The 22,744-nt window shown below is 50.8% G+C and overlaps 1 protein-coding gene across 2 annotated transcripts in view; it reads right to left on the bottom strand.

The window, feature by feature from the left end:
* Positions 1-22,744, bottom strand: part of tyro3 (TYRO3 protein tyrosine kinase) — a 285,740-nt gene that overhangs the window by 19,262 nt on the left and 243,734 nt on the right. For both annotated transcript variants that reach the window (XM_086003676.1, XM_086003677.1), the window contains 2 exons: positions 2,238-2,333; positions 1,162-1,242 (listed from right to left, as the gene is read on the bottom strand). In XM_086003676.1, the coding sequence (XP_085859802.1) occupies positions 1,162-1,242; positions 2,238-2,333 (177 nt within the window). The remainder of the gene's footprint in view (positions 1-1,161; positions 1,243-2,237; positions 2,334-22,744) is intronic.

Here is a 22,744-nt window from a genome sequence, read left to right as displayed (position 1 = left end):
AGCTTTAGCAACTGCACGCTCCACTCCCAGGTTGCCATGGTTTCCAGCCCTGGTGATGACCATCTCTCAATCTCACCAGCCTCAGTTAGGGGGGTGATTATCTTTCAGTCCAGGGGTTCCAGAGATTACTCAGAATCTGCAACTGTCCCATGCACTAACTCCCGTGAGTCCGATCTTCATGGCCTCTCATGTGGCTGGAAGTAATGTAATTAAGATTTGAAATGTAAAGAATGATCAGAGATGGCCAACCTTTAGTGTAGGAAAAAAGGCGATAAAAGGAGGAAGGGAGCATCAATCGCCCAAGATGAATATTAAATGGTTCCAGATAAATTAAAGCCAGAATATCACTTCAAATTATGCCAGGAAGAGAGAAGGATAATTTTATATATATTTTTATAAACATCTTAAGAAGAACCTATGTACTCAAAGAGTGATGAAAGAAAGAGCACAACAAATGTTTGGAAGTGAGTAGGATAGTGGAGTGGAAATGCGTTAAAAGAAAGAACTTGCATTTATATAGCGCCTTTCTCGACCTCAGGACGTCTCAAAGTGCTTCACAGCCAATGAAGTACTTTTGAAGCGTAGCCACTGTTGTAATGTGGGAAACGCGGCAGCCAATTTGCGCACAGCAAGTTCCCACAAACAGCAATGTGATAATGACCAGATAATCTGTTTTTGTTATGTTGATTGAGGGATAAATATTGGCCAGGACACCGGGGATAACTCCCCTGCTCTTCTTCAAAATAGCGCCGTGGGATCTTTTATGTCCACCTGAGAGACGGCACCTCCAACAGTGCAGCACTCCCTCAGCGCTGCACTGGAGTGTCAGCCTAGATTGTGTGCTCAAGTCTCTGGGGTGGGACTTGAACCCAAAGCCTTCTGATTGTGCTAGTGCTACCAACTGAGACACAACTGAAAATTGCCACCAGTTGCTACAGTGGGAGAGTTAGAGTAATAGAGGAATCAGCCTCATTGGGCTAAATGGCCTTTTCCCATCTTTGACTCTTTCAAGCTAAGATGGATGGTGAGGGGGGGAGGGGTATCACTTCAGTGGAGCCTGATTATGTCTGTACGGCTGAGCCAATCACATCGAGACAGGAAACTCAAAGGCCACACATCCACTTGCACTTAAACCTCGAGCTGGACACTCGTTTCACTCACTTTTCAGCATTTTCACAGCCAACTTTTGTGAGGACCCATCCTCCATCTTTAAATAAGCCTCCTTGACCGAGCCAAATTCCCCTGGAAATTAAAACAGAAACAAATGTTGGCAAATCATATATTAATATAATCGAAAGCAAACTACTGCGGATGCTGGAAATCTTCAGGTCGAAACGTTAACTCTGTTTCTCTCTCCACAGATGCTGCCTGACCGGCTGAGTTTTTCCAGCATTGTCTGTTTTTATTTCAGATTTCCAGCATCCACAGTATTTTGCTTTTGTAGAAGTACTTTTGAAGTGTAGTCACTGTTGTAATGTAGGAAATGCAGCAGCCAATTTGTGCACAGCAAGGGCCCACAAACGCTAATCAGATATTGAACAGATCATTCTTTTTAGTGATGTTGGTTGAGGGGTAAATATTGGCCAGGACACCGGGGAGAACTCCCCTGCTCTTCTTCGAAATAGTGCCATGGGATTTTTTACATCCACCGGAGAGGAAAGATGGGGCCTCGGTTTAACGTCTCATCTAAAAGACGGCACCTCCGACAGTGCAGCACTACCTTGGTACTGCACTGGCGTACCAGCCTAGAGTTTTGTGCTCTAGTCGCTGGATTAGAACCCACAACCTTCTGACTGAGAGGTGAGAGACTGAGCCACAGTAGACACCATTGTCAAGTGATGCACCTTCTTTATACCACCAGTGGTTGCAACTAACATGGCCTCCCCTCTCCTGAAGACACTGACTCATGCAATTCCACCAGTGCACAGAGCTCTAACCTAACTGGTCTTGTATTTTCCTGTGTGTAATTGTGCGAATCGGCGTCTTCAAGAAAGAAATTAAGGGAGAGGTCAGCCAGAGTTGCAGTGACTCCCCTCCCACCCATGTGGAAAGTGCATTTGTATTGAACTTGGGTAAGGTCATCATCGGGCTCAGATGTGATATCCCTCTGTGCTTGAATAGCCTGCTGATATTGGCTAAGCCACAAGAAGAACCACATAAGGTAGTAGACCCATTCAATTGTATGAGTCAGGAGAGGAAGAGAGAAAGTCAGGCACTAAAACCCCAGCAAGACTGACCTCTGCCCAGTGTCCGTCCCAGTTCAAGCTGCCTCTCATGGATAAAAATATCTTCCAGCTTCCGCTTCAAAGCATCGCTGATTCCCAAAGTATCGACTGCATCAAGACAAAAACACAGAATTACTGGGAGAGTGTGCAGGGCATCAAGCAGAGCAGACACAGAGAGACACAGAATTACTGGGAGAGTGTGCAGGGCATCGAGAAGAGCAGACAGAGAGACACAGAATTACTGGGAGAGTGTGAAGGGCATCGACAAGAGCAGAGAAAGAGAGACACAGAATTACTGGGAGAGTGTGCAGGGCATCGAGAAGAGCAGATAGACAGAGACACAGAATCACTGGGAGAGTCTGCAGGGCATCGAGAAGAGCAGACAGAGAGAGACACAGAATTACTGGGAGAGTGTGCAGGGCATCGACAAGAGCAGAGAAAGAGAGACACAGAATTACTGGGAGAGTGTGCAGGGCATCGAGAAGAGCAGACAGAGAGAGACACAGAATTACTGGGAGAGTGTGCATGGCATCGAGAAGAGCAGACAGAGAGAGACACAGATTTACTGGGAGAGTGTGCAGGGCATCGAGAAGAGCAGACAGAGAGAGACACAGAATTACTGGGAGAGTGTGCAGGGCATCGAGAAGAGCAGACAGAGAGAGACACAGAATTACTGGGAGAGTGTGCAGGGCTTCGAGAAGAGCAGACAGAGAGAGACACAGAATCACCGGGAGAGTCTGCAGGGCATCGAGAAGAGCAGACAGAGAGAGACACAGAATTACTGGGAGATTGTGCAGGGCATCGAGAAGAGCAGACAGAGAGAGACACAGACTTACTGGGAGAGTGTGCAGGGCATCGACAAGAGCAGACAGAGAGAGACACAGAATTACTGGGAGAGTCTGCAGGGCATCGAGAAGAGCAGAGCGAGAGTGACACAGAATTACTGGGAGAGTGTGCAGGGCATCGAGAAGAGGAGACAGAGAGAGACACAGAATTACTGGGAGAGTGTGCAGGGCATCGAGAAGAGCAGACAGAGAGAGACAGAATTACTGGGAGAGTGTGCAGGGCATCGAGAAGAGCAGACAGAGAGAGATACAGAATTACTGGGAGAGTGTGCAGGGCATCGAGAAGAGCAGACAGAGAGAGACAGAATTACTGGGAGAGTGTGCAGAGCATTGAGAAGAGCAGACAGAGAGAGACACAATTACTGGGAGAGTGTGCAGGGCATCGACAAGAGCAGAGAGAGAGACACACAGAACTACTGGGAGAGTGTGCAGGGCATCGAGAAGAGCAGACAGAGAGAGACAGAATTACTGGGAGAGTGTGCAGGGCATCGAGAAGAGCAGACAGAGAGAGACACAGAATTACTGGGAGAGTGTGCAGGGCATCGAGAAGAGCAGACAGAGAGAGACACAGAATCACTGGGAGAGTGTGCAGGGCATCGAGAAGAGCAGACAGAGAGAGACACAGAATCACTGGGAGAGTCTGCAGGGCATCGAGAAGAGCAGACAGAGAGAGACACAGAATTACTGGGAGAGTGTGCAGGGCATCAACAAGAGCAGACAGAGAGAGACACAGAATTACTGGGAGAGTCTGCAGGGCATCGAGAAGAGCAGAGAGAGAGTGACACAGAATTACTGGGAGAGTGTGCAGGGCATCGAGAAGAGCAGACAGAGAGAGACACAGAATTACTGGGAGAGTGTGCAGGGCATCGAGAAGAGCAGACAGAGAGAGACACAGAATTACTGGGAGAGTGTGCAGGGCATCGAGAAGAGCAGACAGAGAGAGACACAGATTTACTGGGAGAGTGTGCAGGGCATCGAGAAGAGCAGACAGAGAGAGACACAGAATTACTGGGAGAGTGTGCAGGGCATCGAGAAGAGCAGACAGAGAGAGACACAGAATTAGTGGGAGGTTGTGCAGGGCATCGAGAAGAGCAGACAGAGAGAGACACAGAATTACTGGGAGAGTGTGCAGGGCATCGAGCACAGCAGACAGAGAGAGACACAGCATTACTGGGAGAGTGTGCAGCACATCGAGAAGATCAGACAGAGAGAGACACAGAATTACTGGGAGAGTGTGCAGGGCATCGAGAAGAGCAGACAGAGAGAGACACAGAATCACTAGGAGAGTCTGCAGGGCATCGAGAAGAGCAGACAGAGAGAGACACAGAATTACTGGGAGATTGTGCAGGGCATCGAGAAGAGCAGACAGAGAGGGACACAGAATTACTGGGAGAGTGTGCAGGGCATCGACAAGAGCAGACGGAGAGAGACACAGAATTACTGGGAGAGTCTGCAGGGCATCGAGAAGAGCAGACAGAGAGAGACACAGAATTACTGGGAGAGTGTGCAGGGCATCGAGAAGAGCAGACAGAGAGAGACACAGAATCACTGGGAGAGTGTGCAGGGCATCGAGAAGAGCAGACAGAGAGAGACACAGAATCACTGGGAGAGTCTGCAGCGCATCGAGAAGAGCAGAGACAGAGTGACACAGAATTACTGGGAGAGTGTGCAGGGCATCGAGAAGAGGAGGCAGAGAGAGACACAGAATTACTGGGAGAGTGTGCAGGGCATCGAGAAGAGCAGACAGAGAGAGACACAGAATTACTGGGAGAGTGTGCAGGGCATCGAGAAGAGCAGACAGAGAGAGACACAGAATTACTGGGAGAGTGTGCAGGGCATCGAGAAGAGCAGACAGAGAGAGACACAGAATTACTGGGAGAGTGTGCAGGGCATCGAGAAGAGCAGACAGAGAGAGACACAGAATTACTGGGAGAGTGTGCAGGGCATCGAGAAGAGCAGACAGAGAGAGACACAAAATTACTGGGAGAGTGTGCAGGGCATCGAGAAGAGCAGACAGAGAGAGACACAAAATTGCTGGGAGAGTGTGCAGGGCATCGAGAAGAGCAGACAGAGAGAGACACAGCATTACAGGGAGATTGTGCAGGGCATCGAGAAGAGCAGACAGAGAGGGACACAGAATTACTGGGAGAGTGTGCAGGGCATCGACAAGTGCAGACGGAGAGAGACACAGAATTACTGCGATAGTGTGCAGGGCATCGAGAAGAGGAGACAGAGAGAGACACAGAATTACTGGGAGAGTGTGCAGGGCATCGAGAAGAGCAGACAGAGAGAGACACAGAATTACTGGGAGAGTGTGCAGGGCATCGAGAAGAGCAGACAGAGAGAGACAGAATTACTGGGAGAGTGTGCAGAGAATCGAGAAGAGCAGACAGAGAGAGACACAGAATTACTGGGAGAGTGTGCAGCACATCGAGAAGAACAGACAGAGAGAGACACAGAATTACTGCGAGAGTGTGGAGCACATCGAGAAGAGCAGACAGAGAGAGACAGAATTACTGGGAGAGTGTGCAGGGTATCGAGAAGAGCAGACAGAGAGAGACACAGAATTACTGGGAGAGTGTGCAGCACATCGAAAAGAGCAGACAGAGAGAGACACAGAATTACTGGCAGAGTGTGCAGGGCATCGACAAGAGCAGAGAGAGAGAGACACAGAACTACTGGGAGAGTGTGCAGGGCATCGAGAAGAGCAGACAGAGAGAGACACAGAATTAGTGGGAGAGTGTGCAGGGCATCGAGAAGAGCAGACAGAGAGAGACACAGAATTACTTGGAGACTGTGCAGGGCATCGAGAAGAGCAGACAGAGAGAGACACAGAATTACTGGGAGAGTGTGCAGGGCATCGAGAAGAGCAGACAGAGAGAGACACAGAATTACTGGGAGTGTGTGCAGGGCATCGAGAAGAGCAGACAGAGAGAGACACAGAATTACCGGGAGAATGTGCAGGGCATCGAGAAGAGCAGACAGAGAGAGACACAGAATCACTGGGAGAATCTGCAGGGCATCGAGAAGAGCAGACAGAGAGAGACACAGAATTACTGGGAGATTGTGCAGGGCATCGAGAAGATCAGACAGAGAGAGACACAGAATCACTGGGAGAGTCTGCAGGGCATCGAGAAGAGCAGACAGAGAGAGACACAGAATTACTGGGAGAGTGTGCAGGGCATCGAGAAGAGCAGAGAGAGAGTGACACAGAATTACTGGGAGAGTGTGCAGGGCATCGAGAAGAGGAGACAGAGAGAGACACAGAATTACTGGGAGAGTGTGCAGGGCATCGAGAAGAGCAGACAGAGAGAGACACAGAATTAGTGGGAGAGTGTGCAGGGCATCGAGAAGAGCAGACAGAGAGAGACACAGAATTACTGGGAGAGTGTGCAGGGCATCGAGAAGAGCAGACAGAGAGAGACAGAATTACTGGGAGAGTGTGCAGAGCATCGAGAAGAGCAGACAGAGAGAGACACAGAATTACTGGGAGAGTGTGCAGCACATCGAGAAGAACAGACAGAGAGAGACACAGAATTGCTGGGAGAGTGTGCAGCACATCGAGAAGAGTAGACAGAGAGAGACAGAATTACTGGGAGAGTGTGCAGGGTATCGATAAGAGCAGACAGAGACACAGAATTACTGGGAGAGTGAGCAACACATCGAAAAGAGCAGAGAGAGAGACAGAATTACTGGGAGAGTCTGCAGGGCATCAAGAAGAGCAGAGACAGAGTGACACAGAATTACTGGGAGAGTGTGCAGGGCATCGAGAAGAGCAGACAGAGAGAGACACAGAATTACTGGGAGAGTGTGCAGGGCATCGAGAAGAGCAGACAGAGAGAGACACAGATTTACTGGGAGAGTGTGCAGGGCATCGAGAAGAGCAGACAGAGAGAGACACAGAATTACTGGGAGAGTGTGCAGGGCATCGAGAAGAGCAGACAGAGAGAGACACAGAATTACTGGGAGAGTGTGCAGGGCATCGAGAAGAGCAGACAGAGAGAGACACAGAATTACTGGGAGAGTGTGCACGGCATCGAGAAGAGCAGACAGAGAGAGACACAGAATTACTGGGAGAGTGTGCAGGGCATCGAGAAGAGCAGACAGAGAGAGACACAGAATTACTGGGAGAGTGTGCAGGGCATCGAGAAGAGCAGACAGAGAGAGACACAGAATTACCGGGAGAATGTGCAGGGCATCGAGAAGAGCAGACAGAGAGAGACACAGAATCACTGGGAGAATCTGCAGGGCATCGAGAAGAGCAGACAGAGAGAGACACAGAATTACTGGGAGATTGTGCAGGGCATCGAGAAGATCAGACAGAGAGAGACACAGAATTACTGGGAGAGTGCAGGGCATCGACAAGAGCAGACAAAGAGAGACACAGAATTACTGGGAGAGTCTGCAGGGCATCGAGAAGAGCAGAGAGAGAGTGACACAGAATTACTGGGAGAGTGTGCAGGGCATCGAGAAGAGGAGACAGAGAGAGACACAGAATTACTGGGAGAGTGTGCAGGGCATCGAGAAGAGCAGACAGAGAGAGACACAGAATTACTGGGAGAGTGTGCAGGGCATCGAGAAGAGCAGACAGAGAGAGACACAGAATTACTGGGACAGTGTGCAGGTCATCGAGAAGAGCAGACAGAGAGAGACACAAAATTACTGGGAGAGTGTGCAGGGCATCGAGAAGAGCAGACAGAGAGAGACACAAAATTACTGGGAGAGTGTGCAGGGCATCGAGAAGAGCAGACAGAGAGAGACACTGCATTACAGGGTGAGTGTGCAGGGCATCGAGAAGAGCAGACAGCGAGAGACACAGAATTACTGGGAGAGTGTGAAGCTCATCGAGAAGAGCAGACAGAGAGAGACAGAATTACTGGGAGAGTGTGCAGGGTATCGACAAGAGCAGACAGAGAGAGACACAGAATTACTGGGAGAGTGTGCAGCACATCGAGAAGAGCAGACAGAGAGAGACACTGCATTACAGGGTGAGTGTGCAGGGTATCGACAAGAGCAGACAGAGAGAGACACAGAATTACTGGGAGAGTGTGCAGGGCATCGAGAAGAGCAGACAGAGAGAGACACAGCATTACTGGGAGAGTGTGCAGGGCATCGAGAAGAGCAGACAGAGAGAGACACAGAATTGCTGGGAGAGTGTGCAGGGCATCGACAAGAGCAGAGAGAGAGAGACACAGAACTACTGGGAGAGTGTGCAGGGCATCGAGAAGAGCAGACAGAGAGGGACACAGAATTACTGGGAGAGTGTGCAGGGCATCGAGAAGAGCAGACAGAGAGAGACACAGATTTACTGGGAGAGTGTGCAGGGCATCGAGAAGATCAGACAGAGAGAGACACAGAATTACTGGGAGAGTGTGCAGGGCATCGAGAAGAGCAGACAGAGAGAGACACAGAATTACTGGGAGAGTGTGCAGGGCATCGACAAGAGCAGACAGAGAGAGACACAGAATTACTGGGAGAGTGTGCAGGGCATCGAGAAGAGCAGACAGAGAGAGACACAGAATTACCGGGAGAATGTGCAGGGCATCGAGAAGAGCAGACAGAGAGAGACACAGAATCACTGGGAGAATCTGCAGGGCATCGAGAAGAGCAGACAGAGAGAGACACAGAATTACTGGGAGATTGTGCAGGGAATCGAGAAGATCAGACAGAGAGAGACACAGAATTACTGGGAGAGTGCAGGGCATCGACAAGAGCAGACAAAGAGAGACACAGAATTACTGGGAGAGTCTGCAGGGCATCGAGAAGAGCAGAGAGAGAGTGACACAGAATTACTGGGAGAGTGTGCAGGGCATCGAGAAGAGGAGACAGAGAGAGACACAGAATTACTGGGAGAGTGTGCAGGGCATCGAGAAGAGCAGACAGAGAGAGACACAGAATTACTGGGAGAGTGTGCAGGGCATCGAGAAGAGCAGACAGAGAGAGACACAGAATTACTGGGACAGTGTGCAGGTCATCGAGAAGAGCAGACAGAGAGAGACACAAAATTACTGGGAGAGTGTGCAGGGCATCGAGAAGAGCAGACAGAGAGAGACACAAAATTACTGGGAGAGTGTGCAGGGCATCGAGAAGAGCAGACAGAGAGAGACACTGCATTACAGGGAGAGTGTGCAGGGCATCGAGAAGAGCAGACAGAGAGAGACACAGAATTACTGGGAGAGTGTGAAGCTCATCGAGAAGAGCAGACAGAGAGACACAGAATTACTGGGAGAGTGTGCAGGGTATCGACAAGAGCAGACAGAGAGAGACACAGAATTACTGGGAGAGTGTGCACGGCATCGAGAAGAGCAGACAGAGAGAGACACAGCATTACTGGGAGAGTGTGCAGGGCATCGAGAAGAGCAGACAGAGAGAGACACAGAATTACTGGGAGAGTGTGCAGCACATCGAGAAGAGCAGACAGAGAGAGACAGAATTACTGGGAGGTTGTGCAGGGCATCGAGAAGAGCAGACAGAGAGAGACACAGAATTACTGGGAGAGTGTGCAGCACATCGAGAAGAGCAGACAGAGAGAGACACAGAATTACTGGGAGAGTGTGCAGGGCATCGAGAAGAGCAGACAGAGAGAGACACAGAATTACTGGGAGAGTGTGCAGGGCATCGAGAAGAGCAGACAGAGAGAGACACAGAATTACTGGGAGAGTGTGCAGGGCATCGAGAAGGGCAGAGAGAGAGTGACACAGAATTACTGGGAGAGTGTGCAGGGCATCGAGAAGAGCAGACAGAGAGAGACACAGAATTACTGGGAGAGTGTGCAGGGCATCGAGAAGAGCAGACAGAGAGAGACACAGAATTACTGGGAGAGTGTGCAGAGCATCGAGAAGAGCAGACAGAGAGAGACACAGAATTACTGGGAGAGTGCAGGGCCTCGAGAAGAGCAGACAGAGAGAGACACAGAATTAGTGGGAGAGTGTGCAGGGCATCGAGAAGAGCAGACAGAGAGAGACACAGAATTACTGGGAGAGTGTGCAGGGCATCGAGAAGAGCAGACAGAGAGAGACAGAATTACTGGGAGAGTGTGCAGAGCATCGAGAAGAGCAGACAGAGAGAGACACAGAATTACTGGGAGAGTGTGCAGCACATCGAGAAGAACAGACAGAGAGAGACACAGAATTGCTGGGAGAGTGTGCAGCACATCGAGAAGAGTAGACAGAGAGAGACAGAATTACTGGGAGAGTGTGCAGGGTATCGATAAGAGCAGACAGAGACACAGAATTACTGGGAGAGTGAGCAACACATCGAAAAGAGCAGAGAGAGAGACAGAATTACTGGGAGAGTCTGCAGGGCATCAAGAAGAGCAGAGACAGAGTGACACAGAATTACTGGGAGAGTGTGCAGGGCATCGAGAAGAGCAGACAGAGAGAGACACAGAATTACTGGGAGAGTGTGCAGGGCATCGAGAAGAGCAGACAGAGAGAGACACAGATTTACTGGGAGAGTGTGCAGGGCATCGAGAAGAGCAGACAGAGAGAGACACAGAATTACTGGGAGAGTGTGCAGGGCATCGAGAAGAGCAGACAGAGAGAGACACAGAATTACTGGGAGAGTGTGCAGGGCATCGAGAAGAGCAGACAGAGAGAGACACAGAATTACTGGGAGAGTGTGCACGGCATCGAGAAGAGCAGACAGAGAGAGACACAGAATTACTGGGAGAGTGTGCAGGGCATCGAGAAGAGCAGACAGAGAGAGACACAGAATTACTGGGAGAGTGTGCAGGGCATCGAGAAGAGCAGACAGAGAGAGACACAGAATTACCGGGAGAATGTGCAGGGCATCGAGAAGAGCAGACAGAGAGAGACACAGAATCACTGGGAGAATCTGCAGGGCATCGAGAAGAGCAGACAGAGAGAGACACAGAATTACTGGGAGATTGTGCAGGGCATCGAGAAGATCAGACAGAGAGAGACACAGAATTACTGGGAGAGTGCAGGGCATCGACAAGAGCAGACAAAGAGAGACACAGAATTACTGGGAGAGTCTGCAGGGCATCGAGAAGAGCAGAGAGAGAGTGACACAGAATTACTGGGAGAGTGTGCAGGGCATCGAGAAGAGGAGACAGAGAGAGACACAGAATTACTGGGAGAGTGTGCAGGGCATCGAGAAGAGCAGACAGAGAGAGACACAGAATTACTGGGAGAGTGTGCAGGGCATCGAGAAGAGCAGACAGAGAGAGACACAGAATTACTGGGACAGTGTGCAGGTCATCGAGAAGAGCAGACAGAGAGAGACACAAAATTACTGGGAGAGTGTGCAGGGCATCGAGAAGAGCAGACAGAGAGAGACACAAAATTACTGGGAGAGTGTGCAGGGCATCGAGAAGAGCAGACAGAGAGAGACACTGCATTACAGGGTGAGTGTGCAGGGTATCGACAAGAGCAGACAGAGAGAGACACAGAATTACTGGGAGAGTGTGCAGGGCATCGAGAAGAGCAGACAGAGAGAGACACAGAATTACTGGGAGAGTGTGCAGGGCATCGAGAAGAGCAGAGAGAGAGTGACACAGAATTACTGGGAGAGTGTGCAGGGCATCGAGAAGAGCAGACAGAGAGAGACACAGAATTACTGGGAGAGTGTGCAGGGCATCGAGAAGAGCAGACAGAGAGAGACACAGAATTACTGGGAGAGTGTGCAGAGCATCGAGAAGAGCAGACAGAGAGAGACACAGAATTACTGGGAGAGTGCAGGGCCTCGAGAAGAGCAGACAGAGAGAGACACAGAATTACTGGGAGAGTGTGCAGGGCATCGAGAAGAGCAGAGAGAGAGTGACACAGAATTACTGGGAGAGTGTGCAGGGCATCGAGAAGAGGAGACAGAGAGAGACACAGAATTACTGGGAGAGTGTGCAGGGCATCGAGAAGAGCAGACAGAGAGAGACACAGAATTAGTGGGAGAGTGTGCAGGGCATCGAGAAGAGCAGACAGAGAGAGACACAGAATTACTGGGAGAGTGTGCAGAGCATCGAGAAGAGCAGACAGAGAGAGACACAGAATTAGTGGGAGAGTGTGCAGGGCATCGAGAAGAGCAGACAGAGAGAGACACAAAATTACTGGGAGAGTGTGCAGGGCATCGAGAAGAGCAGACAGAGAGAGACACAGAATTACTGGGAGAGTGTGCAGGGCATCGAGAAGAGCAGACAGAGAGAGACACAGAATTACTGGGAGAGCGTGCAGGGCATCGAGAAGAGCAGACAGAGAGAGACACAGAATTACTGGGAGAGTGTGCAGGGCATCGAGAAGAACAGACAGAGAGAGACACAGAATTACTGGGAGAGTGAGCAGCACATCGAAAAGAGCAGACAGAGAGACAGAATTACTGGGAGAGTCTGCAGGGCATCGAGAAGAGCAGACAGAGAGAGACACAGAATTACTGGGAGAGTGTGCAGGGCAGCGAGAAGAGCAGACAGAGAGAGACACAGATTTACTGGGAGAGTGTGCAGGGCATCGAGAAGAGCAGACAGAGAGAGACACAGAATTACTGGGAGAGTGTGCAGGGCAGCGAGAAGAGCAGACAGAGAGAGACACAGATTTACTGGGAGAGTGTGCAGGGCATCGAGAAGAGCAGACAGAGAGAGACACAAAATTACTGGGAGAGTGTGCAGGGCATCGAGAAGAGCAGACAGAGAGAGACACAGCATTACAGGGAGATTGTGCAGGGCATCGAGAGGAGCAGACAGAGAGGGACACAGAATTACTGGCAGAGTGTGCAGGGCATCGACAAGAGCAGACGGAGAGAGACACAGAATTACTGCGATAGTGTGCAGGGCATCGAGAAGAGGAGACAGAGAGAGACACAGAATTACTGGGAGCGTGTGCAGGGCATCGAGAAGAGCAGACAGAGAGAGACACAGAATTACTGGGAGAGTGTGCAGGGCATCGAGAAGAGCAGACAGAGAGAGACAGAATTACTGGGAGAGTGTGCAGAGCATCGAGAAGAGCAGACAGAGAGAGACACAGAATTACCGGGAGAGTGTGGAGCACATCGAGAAGAGCAGACAGAGAGAGACACAGAATTACTGCGAGAGTGTGGAGCACATCGAGAAGAGCAGACAGAGAGAGACACAGAATTACTGGGAGAGTGTGCAGCACATCGAAAAGAGCAGACAGAGAGAGACACAGAATTACTGGCAGAGTGTGCAGGGCATCGACAAGAGCAGAGAGAGAGAGACACAGAACTACTGGGAGAGTGTGCAGGGCATCGAGAAGAGCAGACAGAGAGAGACACAGAATTAGTGGGAGAGTGTGCAGGGCATCGAGAAGAGCAGACAGAGAGAGACACAGAATTACTGGGATAGTGTGCAGGGCATCGAGAAGAGTAGACAGAGAGAGACACAGAATTACTGGGAGAGTGTGCAGGGCATCGAGAAGAGCAGACAGAGAGAGACACAGAATTACTGGGAGTGTGTGCAGGGCATCGAGAAGAGCAGACAGAGAGAGACACAGAATTACCGAGAGAATGTGCAGGGCATCGAGAAGAGCAGACAGAGAGAGACACAGAATCACTGGGAGAATCTGCAGTGCATCGAGAAGAGCAGACAGAGAGAGACACAGAATTACTGGGAGAGTGTGCAGGGCATCGAGAAGAGCAGACAGAGAGAGACACAGAATTACTGGGAGAGTGTGCAGGGCATCGAGAAGAGCAGACAGAGAGAGACACAGAATTACTGGGAGAGTGTGCAGGGCATCGAGAAGAGCAGACAGAGAGAGACACAGAATTACTGGGAGAGTGGGCAGGGCATCGAGAAGAGCAGACAGAGAGAGACACAGCATTACTGGGAGAGTGTGCAGCACATCGAGAAGAGCAGACAGAGAGAGACAGAATTACTGGGAGAGTGTGCAGGGCATCGAGAAGATCAGACAGAGAGAGACACAGAATTACTGGGAGAGTGTGCAGGGCATCGAGAAGAGCAGACAGAGAGAGACAGAGAATCACTAGGAGAGTCTGCAGGGCATCGAGAAGAGCAGACAGAGAGAGACACAGAATTACTGGGAGATTGTGCAGGGCATCGAGAAGATCAGACAGAGAGAGACACAGAATTACTGGGAGAGTGCAGGGCATCGACAAGAGCAGACAAAGAGAGACACAGATTTACTGGGAGAGTCTGCAGGGCATCGAGAAGAGCAGAGAGAGAGTGACACAGAATTACTGGGAGAGTGTGCAGGGCATCGAGAAGAGGAGACAGAGAGAGACACAGAATTACTGGGAGAGTGTGCAGGGCATCGAGAAGAGCAGACAGAGAGAGACACAGAATTACTGGGAGAGTGTGCAGGGCATCGAGAAGAGCAGAGAGAGAGACACAGAATTACTGGGACAGTGTGCAGGTCATCGAGAAGAGCAGACAGAGAGAGACACAAAATTACTGGGAGAGTGTGCAGGGCATCGAGAAGAGCAGACAGAGAGAGACACAAAATTACTGGGAGAGTGTGCAGGGCATCGAGAAGAGCAGACAGAGAGAGACACTGCATTACAGGGAGAGTGTGCAGGGCATCGAGAAGAGCAGACAGAGAGAGACACAGAATTACTGGGAGAATGTGAAGCTCATCGAGAAGAGCAGACAGAGAGACACAGAATTACTGGGAGAGTGTGCAGGGTATCGACAAGAGCAGACAGAGAGAGACACAGAATTACTGGGAGAGTGTGCACGGCATCGAGAAGAGCAGACAGAGAGAGACACAGCATTACTGGGAGAGTGTGCAGGGCATCGAGAAGAGCAGACAGAGAGAGACACAGAATTACTGGGAGAGTGTGCAGCACATCGAGAAGAGCAGACAGAGAGAGACAGAATTACTGTGAGGTTGTGCAGGGCATCGAGAAGAGCAGACAGAGAGAGACACAGAATTACTGGGAGAGTGTGCAGGGCATCGACAATAGCAGAGAGAGAGAGACACAGAATTACTGGGAGAGTGTGCAGGGCATCGAGAAGAGCAGACAGAGAGAGACACAGAATTACTGGGAGAGTGTGCAGGGCATCGAGAAGAGCAGACAGAGAGAGACACAGAATTACTGGGAGAGTGTGCAGGGCATCGAGAAGATCAGACAGAGAGAGACACAGAATTACTGGGAGAGTGTGCAGGGCATCGAGAAGAGCAGACAGAGAGAGACACAGAATTACTGGGAGAGTGTGCAGGGCATCGAGAAGAGCAGACAGAGAGAGACACAGAATTACTGGGAGAGTGTGCAGAGCATCGAGAAGAGCAGACAGAGAGAGACACAGAATTACTGGCAGAGTGCAGGGCATCGACAAGAGCAGACAGAGAGAGACACAGAATTACTGGGAGAGTGTGCAGGGCATCGAGAAGAGCAGACAAAGAGAGACACAGAATTACTGGGAGAGTGTGCAGGGCATCGAGAAGAGCAGAGAGAGAGTGACACAGAATTACTGGGAGAGTGTGCAGGGCATCGAGAAGAGGAGACAGAGAGAGACACAGAATTACTGGGAGAGTGTGCAGGGCATCGAGAAGAGCAGAGAGAGAGTGACACAGAATTACTGGGAGAGTGTGCAGGGCATCGAGAAGAGGAGACAGAGAGAGACACAGAATTACTGGGAGAGTGTGCAGGGCATCGAGAAGAGCAGACAGAGAGACACACAGAATTAGTGGGAGAGTGTGCAGGGCATCGAGAAGAGCAGACAGAGAGAGACACAGAATTACTGGGAGAGTGTGCAGAGCATCGAGAAGAGCAGACAGAGAGAGACACAGAATTAGTGGGAGAGTGTGCAGGGCATCGAGAAGAGCAGACAGAGAGAGACACAAAATTACTGGGAGAGTGTGCAGGGCATCGAGAAGAGCAGACAGAGAGAGACACAGAATTACTGGGAGAGTGTGCAGGGCATCGAGAAGAGCAGACAGAGAGAGACACAGAATTACTGGGAGAGTGTGCAGGGTATCGAGAAGAGCAGACAGAGAGAGACACAGAATTACTGGGAGAGTGAGCAGCACATCGAAAAGAGCAGACAGAGAGACAGAATTACTGGGAGAGTCTGCAGGGCATCGAGAAGAGCAGACAGAGAGAGACACAGAATTACTGGGAGAGTGTGCAGGGCAGCGAGAAGAGCAGACAGAGAGAGACACAGATTTACTGGGAGAGTGTGCAGGGCATCGAGAAGAGCAGACAGAGAGAGACACAGAATTACTGGGAGAGTGTGCAGGGCAGCGAGAAGAGCAGACAGAGAGAGACACAGATTTACTGGTAGAGTGTGCAGGGCATCGAGAAGAGCAGACAGAGAGAGACACAAAATTACTGGGAGAGTGTGCAGGGCATCGAGAAGAGCAGACAGAAAGAGACACAAAATTGCTGGGAGAGTGTGCAGGGCATCGAGAAGAGCAGACAGAGAGAGACACAGCATTACAGGGAGATTGTGCAGGGCATCGAGAAGAGCAGACAGAGAGGGACACAGAATTACTGGCAGAGTGTGCAGGGCATCGACAAGAGCAGACGGAGAGAGACACAGAATTACTGCGATAGTGTGCAGGGCATCGAGAAGAGGAGACAGAGAGAGACACAGAATTACTGGGAGCGTGTGCAGGGCATCGAGAAGAGCAGACAGAGAGAGACACAGAATTACTGGGAGAGTGTGCAGGGCATCGAGAAGAGCAGACAGAGAGAGACAGAATTACTGGGATAGTGTGCAGAGCATCGAGAAGAGCAGACAGAGAGAGACACAGAATTACCGGGAGAGTGTGCAGCACATCGAGAAGAACAGACAGAGAGAGACACAGAATTACTGCGAGAGTGTGGAGCACATCGAGAAGAGCAGACAGAGAGAGACACAGAATTACTGGGAGAGTGTGCAGCACATCGAAAAGAGCAGACAGAGAGAGACACAGAATTACTGGCAGAGTGTGCAGGGCATCGACAAGAGCAGAGAGAGAGAGACACAGAACTACTGGGAGAGTGTGCAGGGCATCGAGAAGAGCAGACAGAGAGAGACACAGAATTAGTGGGAGAGTGTGCAGGGCATCGAGAAGAGCAGACAGAGAGAGACACAGAATTACTGGGATAGAGTGCAGGGCATCGAGAAGAGTAGACAGAGAGAGACACAGAATTACTGGGAGAGTGTGCAGGGCATCGAGAAGAGCAGACAGAGAGAGACACAGAATTACTGGGAGTGTGTGCAGGGCATCGAGAAGAGCAGACAGAGAGAGACACAGAATTACCGAGAGAATGTGCAGGGCATCGAGAAGAGCAGACAGAGAGAGACACAGAATCACTGGGAGAATCTGCAGTGCATCGAGAAGAGCAGACAGAGAGAGACACAGAATTACTGGGAGAGTGTGCAGGGCATCGAGAAGAGCAGACAGAGAGAGACACAGAATTACTGGGAGAGTGTGCAGGGCATCGAGAAGAGCAGACAGAGAGAGACACAGAATTACTGGGAGAGTGTGCAGGGCATCGAGAAGAGCAGACAGAGAGAGACACAGAATTACTGGGAGAGTGGGCAGGGCATCGAGAAGAGCAGACAGAGAGAGACACAGCATTACTGGGAGAGTGTGCAGGGCATCGAGAAGAGCAGACAGAGAGAGACACAGAATTACTGGGAGAGTGTGCAGCACATCGAGAAGAGCAGACAGAGAGAGACAGAATTACTGGGAGAGTGTGCAGGGCATCGAGAAGATCAGACAGAGAGAGACACAGAATTACTGGGAGAGTGTGCAGGGCATCGAGAAGAGCAGACAGAGAGAGACACAGAATCACTAGGAGAGTCTGCAGGGCATCGAGAAGAGCAGACAGAGAGAGACACAGAATTACTGGGAGATTGTGCAGGGCATCGAGAAGAGCAGACAGAGAGGGACACAGAATTACTGGGAGAGTGTGCAGGGCATCGACAAGAGCAGACGGAGAGAGACACAGAATTACTGGGAGAGTCTGCAGGGCATCGAGAAGAGCAGACAGAGAGAGACACAGAATTACTGGGAGAGTGTGCAGGGCATCGAGAAGAGGAGACAGAGAGAGACACAGAATTACTGGGAGAGTGTGCAGGGCATCGAGAAGAGCAGACAGAGAGAGACACAGAATTACTGGGAGAGTGTGCAGGGCATCGAGAAGAGCAGACAGAGAGAGACACAGAATTACTGGGAGAGTGTGCAGGGCATCGAGAAGAGCAGACAGAGAGAGACACAGAATTACTGGGAGAGTGTGCAGGGCATCGAGAAGAGCAGACAGAGAGAGACACAGAATTACTGGGAGAGTGTGCAGGGCATCGAGAAGAGCAGACAGAGAGAGACACAAAATTACTGGGAGAGTGTGCAGGGCATCGAGAAGAGCAGACAGAGAGAGACACAAAATTGCTGGGAGAGTGTGCAGGGCATCGAGAAGAGCAGACAGAGAGAGACACAGCATTACAGGGAGATTGTGCAGGGCATCGAGAAGAGCAGACAGAGAGGGACACTGAATTACTGGGAGAGTGTGCAGGGCATCGACAAGAGCAGACGGAGAGAGACACAGAATTACTGCGATAGTGTGCAGGGCATCGAGAAGAGGAGACAGAGAGAGACACAGAATTATTGGGAGAGTGTGCAGGGCATCGAGAAGAGCAGACAGAGAGAGACACAGAATTACTGGGAGAGTGTGCAGGGCATCGAGAAGAGCAGACAGAGAGAGACAGAATTACTGGGAGAGTGTGCAGAGCATCGAGAAGAGCAGACAGAGAGAGACACAGAATTACTGGGAGAGTGTGCAGCACATCGAGAAGAACAGACAGAGAGAGACACAGAATTACTGCGAGAGTGTGGAGCACATCGAGAAGAGCAGACAGAGAGAGACAGAATTACTGGGAGAGTGTGCAGGGTATCGAGAAGAGCAGACAGAGAGAGACACAGAATTACTGGGAGAGTGTGCAGCACATCGAAAAGAGCAGACAGAGAGAGACACAGAATTACTGGCAGAGTGTGCAGGGCATCGACAAGAGCAGAGAGAGAGAGACACAGAACTACTGGGAGAGTGTGCAGGGCATCGAGAAGAGCAGACAGAGAGAGACACAGAATTAGTGGGAGAGTGTGCAGGGCATCGAGAAGAGCAGACAGAGAGAGACACAGAATTACTGGGAGAGTGTGCAGGGCATCGAGAAGAGCAGACAGAGAGAGACACAGAATTACTGGGAGAGTGTGCAGGGCATCGAGAAGAGCAGACAGAGAGAGACACAGAATTACGGGGAGTGTGTGCAGGGCATCGAGAAGAGCAGACAGAGAGAGACACAGAATTACCGGGAGAATGTGCAGGGCATCGAGAAGAGCAGACAGAGAGAGACACAGAATCACTGGGAGAATCTGCAGGGCATCGAGAAGAGCAGACAGAGAGAGACACAGAATTACTGGGAGAGTGTGCAGGGCATCGAGAAGAGCAGACAGAGAGAGACACAGAATTACTGGGAGAGTGTGCAGGGCATCGAGAAGAGCAGACAGAGAGAGACACAGAATTACTGGGAGAGTGTGCAGGGCATCGAGAAGAGCAGACAGAGAGAGACACAGATTTACTGGGAGAGTGTGCAGGGCATCGAGAAGAGCAGACAGAGAGAGACACAGAATTACTGGGAGAGTGTGCAGGGCATCGAGAAGAGCAGACAGAGAGAGACACAGAATCACTGGGAGAGTCTGCAGGGCATCGAGAAGAGCAGACAGAGAGAGACACAGAATTACTGGGAGAGTGTGCAGGGCATCGACAAGAGCAGACAGAGAGAGACACAGAATTACTGGGAGAGTCTGCAGGGCATCGAGAAGAGCAGAGAGAGAGTGACACAGAATTACTGGGAGAGTGTGCAGGGCATCGAGAAGAGGAGACAGAGAGAGACACAGAATTACTGGGAGAGTGTGCAGGGCATCGAGAAGAGCAGACAGAGAGAGACACAGAATTAGTGGGAGAGTGTGCAGGGCATCGAGAAGAGCAGACAGAGAGAGATACAGAATTACTGGGAGAGTGTGCAGGGCATCGAGAAGAGCAGACAGAGAGAGACACAGAATTACTGGGAGAGTGTGCAGGGTATCGAGAAGAGCAGACAGAGAGAGACACAGAATTACTGGGAGAGTGAGCAGCACATCAAAAAGAGCAGACAGAGAGACAGAATTACGAGGAGAGTCTGCAGGGCATCGAGAAGAGCAGAGACAGAGTGACACAGAATTATTGGGAGAGTGTGCAGGGCATCGAGAAGAGCAGACAGAGAGAGACACAGAATTACTGGGAGAGTGTGCAGGGCATCGAGAAGAGCAGACAGAGAGAGACACAGATTTACTGGGAGAGTGTGCAGGGCATCGAGAAGAGCAGACAGAGAGAGACACAGAATTACTGGGAGAGTGTGCAGGGCATCGAGAAGAGCAGACAGAGAGAGACACAGATTTACTGGGAGAGTGTGCAGGTCATCGAGAAGAGCAGACAGAGAGAGACACGGAATTACTGGGAGAGTGTGCAGGGCATCGAGAAGAGCAGACAGAGAGAGACACAGAATTACAGGGAGAGTGTGCAGGGCATCGAGAAGAGCAGACAGAGACAGACACAGAATTACTGGGAGAGTGTGCAGGGCATCGAGAAGAGCAGACAGAGAGAGACACAGAATTACTGGGAGAGTGTGCAGGGCATCGAGAAGAGCAGACAGAGAGAGACACAGAATTACTGGGAGAGTGTGCAGGGCATCGAGAAGAGCAGACAGAGAGAGACACAGAATTACCGGGAGAATGTGCAGGGCATCGAGAAGAGCAGACAGAGAGAGACACAGAATCACTGGGAGAATCTGCAGGGCATCGAGAAGAGCAGACAGAGAGAGACACAGAATTACTGGGAGATTGTGCAGGGCATCGAGAAGATCAGACAGAGAGAGACACAGAATTACTGGGAGAGTGCAGGGCATCGACAAGAGCAGACAAAGAGAGACACAGAATTACTGGGAGAGTCTGCAGGGCATCGAGAAGAGCAGAGAGAGAGTGACACAGAATTACTGGGAGAGTGTGCAGGGCATCGAGGAGAGGAGACAGAGAGAGACACAGAATTACTGGGAGAGTGTGCAGGGCATCGAGAAGAGCAGACAGAGAGAGACACAGAATTACTGGGAGAGTGTGCAGGGCATCGAGAAGAGCAGACAGAGAGAGACACAGAATTACTGGGAAAGTGTGCAGGTCATCGAGAAGAGCAGACAGAGAGAGACACAAAATTACTCGGAGAGTGTGCAGGGCATCGAGAAGAGCAGACAGAGAGAGACACAAAATTACTGGGAGAGTGTGCAGGGCATCGAGAAGAGCAGACAGAGAGAGACACTGCATTACAGGGAGAGTGTGCAGGACATCGAGAAGAGCAGACAGAGAGAGACACAGAATTACTGGGAGAGTGTGAAGCTCATCGAGAAGAGCAGACAGAGAGAGACAGAATTACTGGGAGAGTGTGCAGGGTATCGACAAGAGCAGACAGAGAGAGACACAGAATTACTGGGAGAGTGTGCAGGGCATCGAGAAGAGCAGACAGAGAGAGACACAGCATTACCGGGAGAGTGTGCAGGGCATCGAGTAGAGCAGACAGAGAGAGACACAGAATTACTGGGAGAGTGTGCAGCACATCGAGAAGAGCAGACAGAGAGAGACAGAATTACTGGGAGAGTGTGCAGGGCATCGAGAAGAGCAGACAGAGAGAGACACAGAATTGCTGGGAGAGTGTGCAGGGCATCGACAAGAGCAGACAGAGAGAGAGACAGAATTACTGGGAGAGTGTGCAGGGCATCGAGAAGAGCAGACAGAGAGAGACACAGAATTACTGGGAGAGTGTGCAGGGCATCGAGAAGAGCAGACAGAGAGAGACAGAATTACTGGGAGAGTGTGCAGGGCATCGAGAAGAGCAGACAGAGAGAGACACAGAATTACTGGGAGAGTGTGCAGGGCATCGAGAAGAGCAGACAGAGAGAGACACAGAATCACTAGGAGAGTCTGCAGGGCATCGAGAAGAGCAGACAGAGAGAGACACAGAATTACTGGGAGATTGTGCAGGGCATCGAGAAGAGCAGACGGAGAGAGACACAGAATTACTGGGAGAGTGTGCAGGGCATCGAGAAGAGGAGACAGAGAGAGACACAGAATTACTGGGAGAGTGTGCAGGGCATCGAGAAGAGCAGACAGAGAGAGACACAGAATTACTGGGAGAGTGTGCAGGGCATCGAGAAGAGCAGACAGAGAGAGACACAGAATTACTGGGAGAGTGTGCAGGGCATCGAGAAGAGCAGACAGAGAGAGACACAGAATTACTGGGAGAGGGTGCAGGGCATCGAGAAGAGCAGACAGAGAGAGACACAGAATTACTGGGAGAGTGTGCAGGGCATCGAGAAGAGCAGACAGAGAGAGACACAAAATTACTGGGAGAGTGTGCAGGGCATCGAGAAGAGCAGACAGAGAGAGACACAAAATTGCTGGGAGAGTGTGCAGGGCATCGAGAAGAGCAGACAGAGAGAGACACAGCATTACAGGGAGATTGTGCAGGGCATCGAGAAGAGCAGACAGAGAGGGACACAGAATTACTGGGAGAGTGTGCAGGGCATCGACAAGAGCAGACGGAGAGAGACACAGAATTACTGCGATAGTGTGCAGGGCATCGAGAAGAGGAGACAGAGAGAGACACAGAATTACTGGGAGAGTGTGCAGGGCATCGAGAAGAGCAGACAGAGAGAGACACAGATTTACTGGGAGAATGTGC

Source organism: Somniosus microcephalus, chromosome 12 (genome assembly GCF_052327205.1).
Source record: "Somniosus microcephalus isolate GS21.2 chromosome 12, FLI_Smic_1.0, whole genome shotgun sequence".
Taxonomy (NCBI): domain Eukaryota; kingdom Metazoa; phylum Chordata; class Chondrichthyes; order Squaliformes; family Somniosidae; genus Somniosus; species Somniosus microcephalus.
Note: the sequence above shows the minus strand (reverse complement) of the source record. Positions and strands in the feature narration are given on the sequence as shown.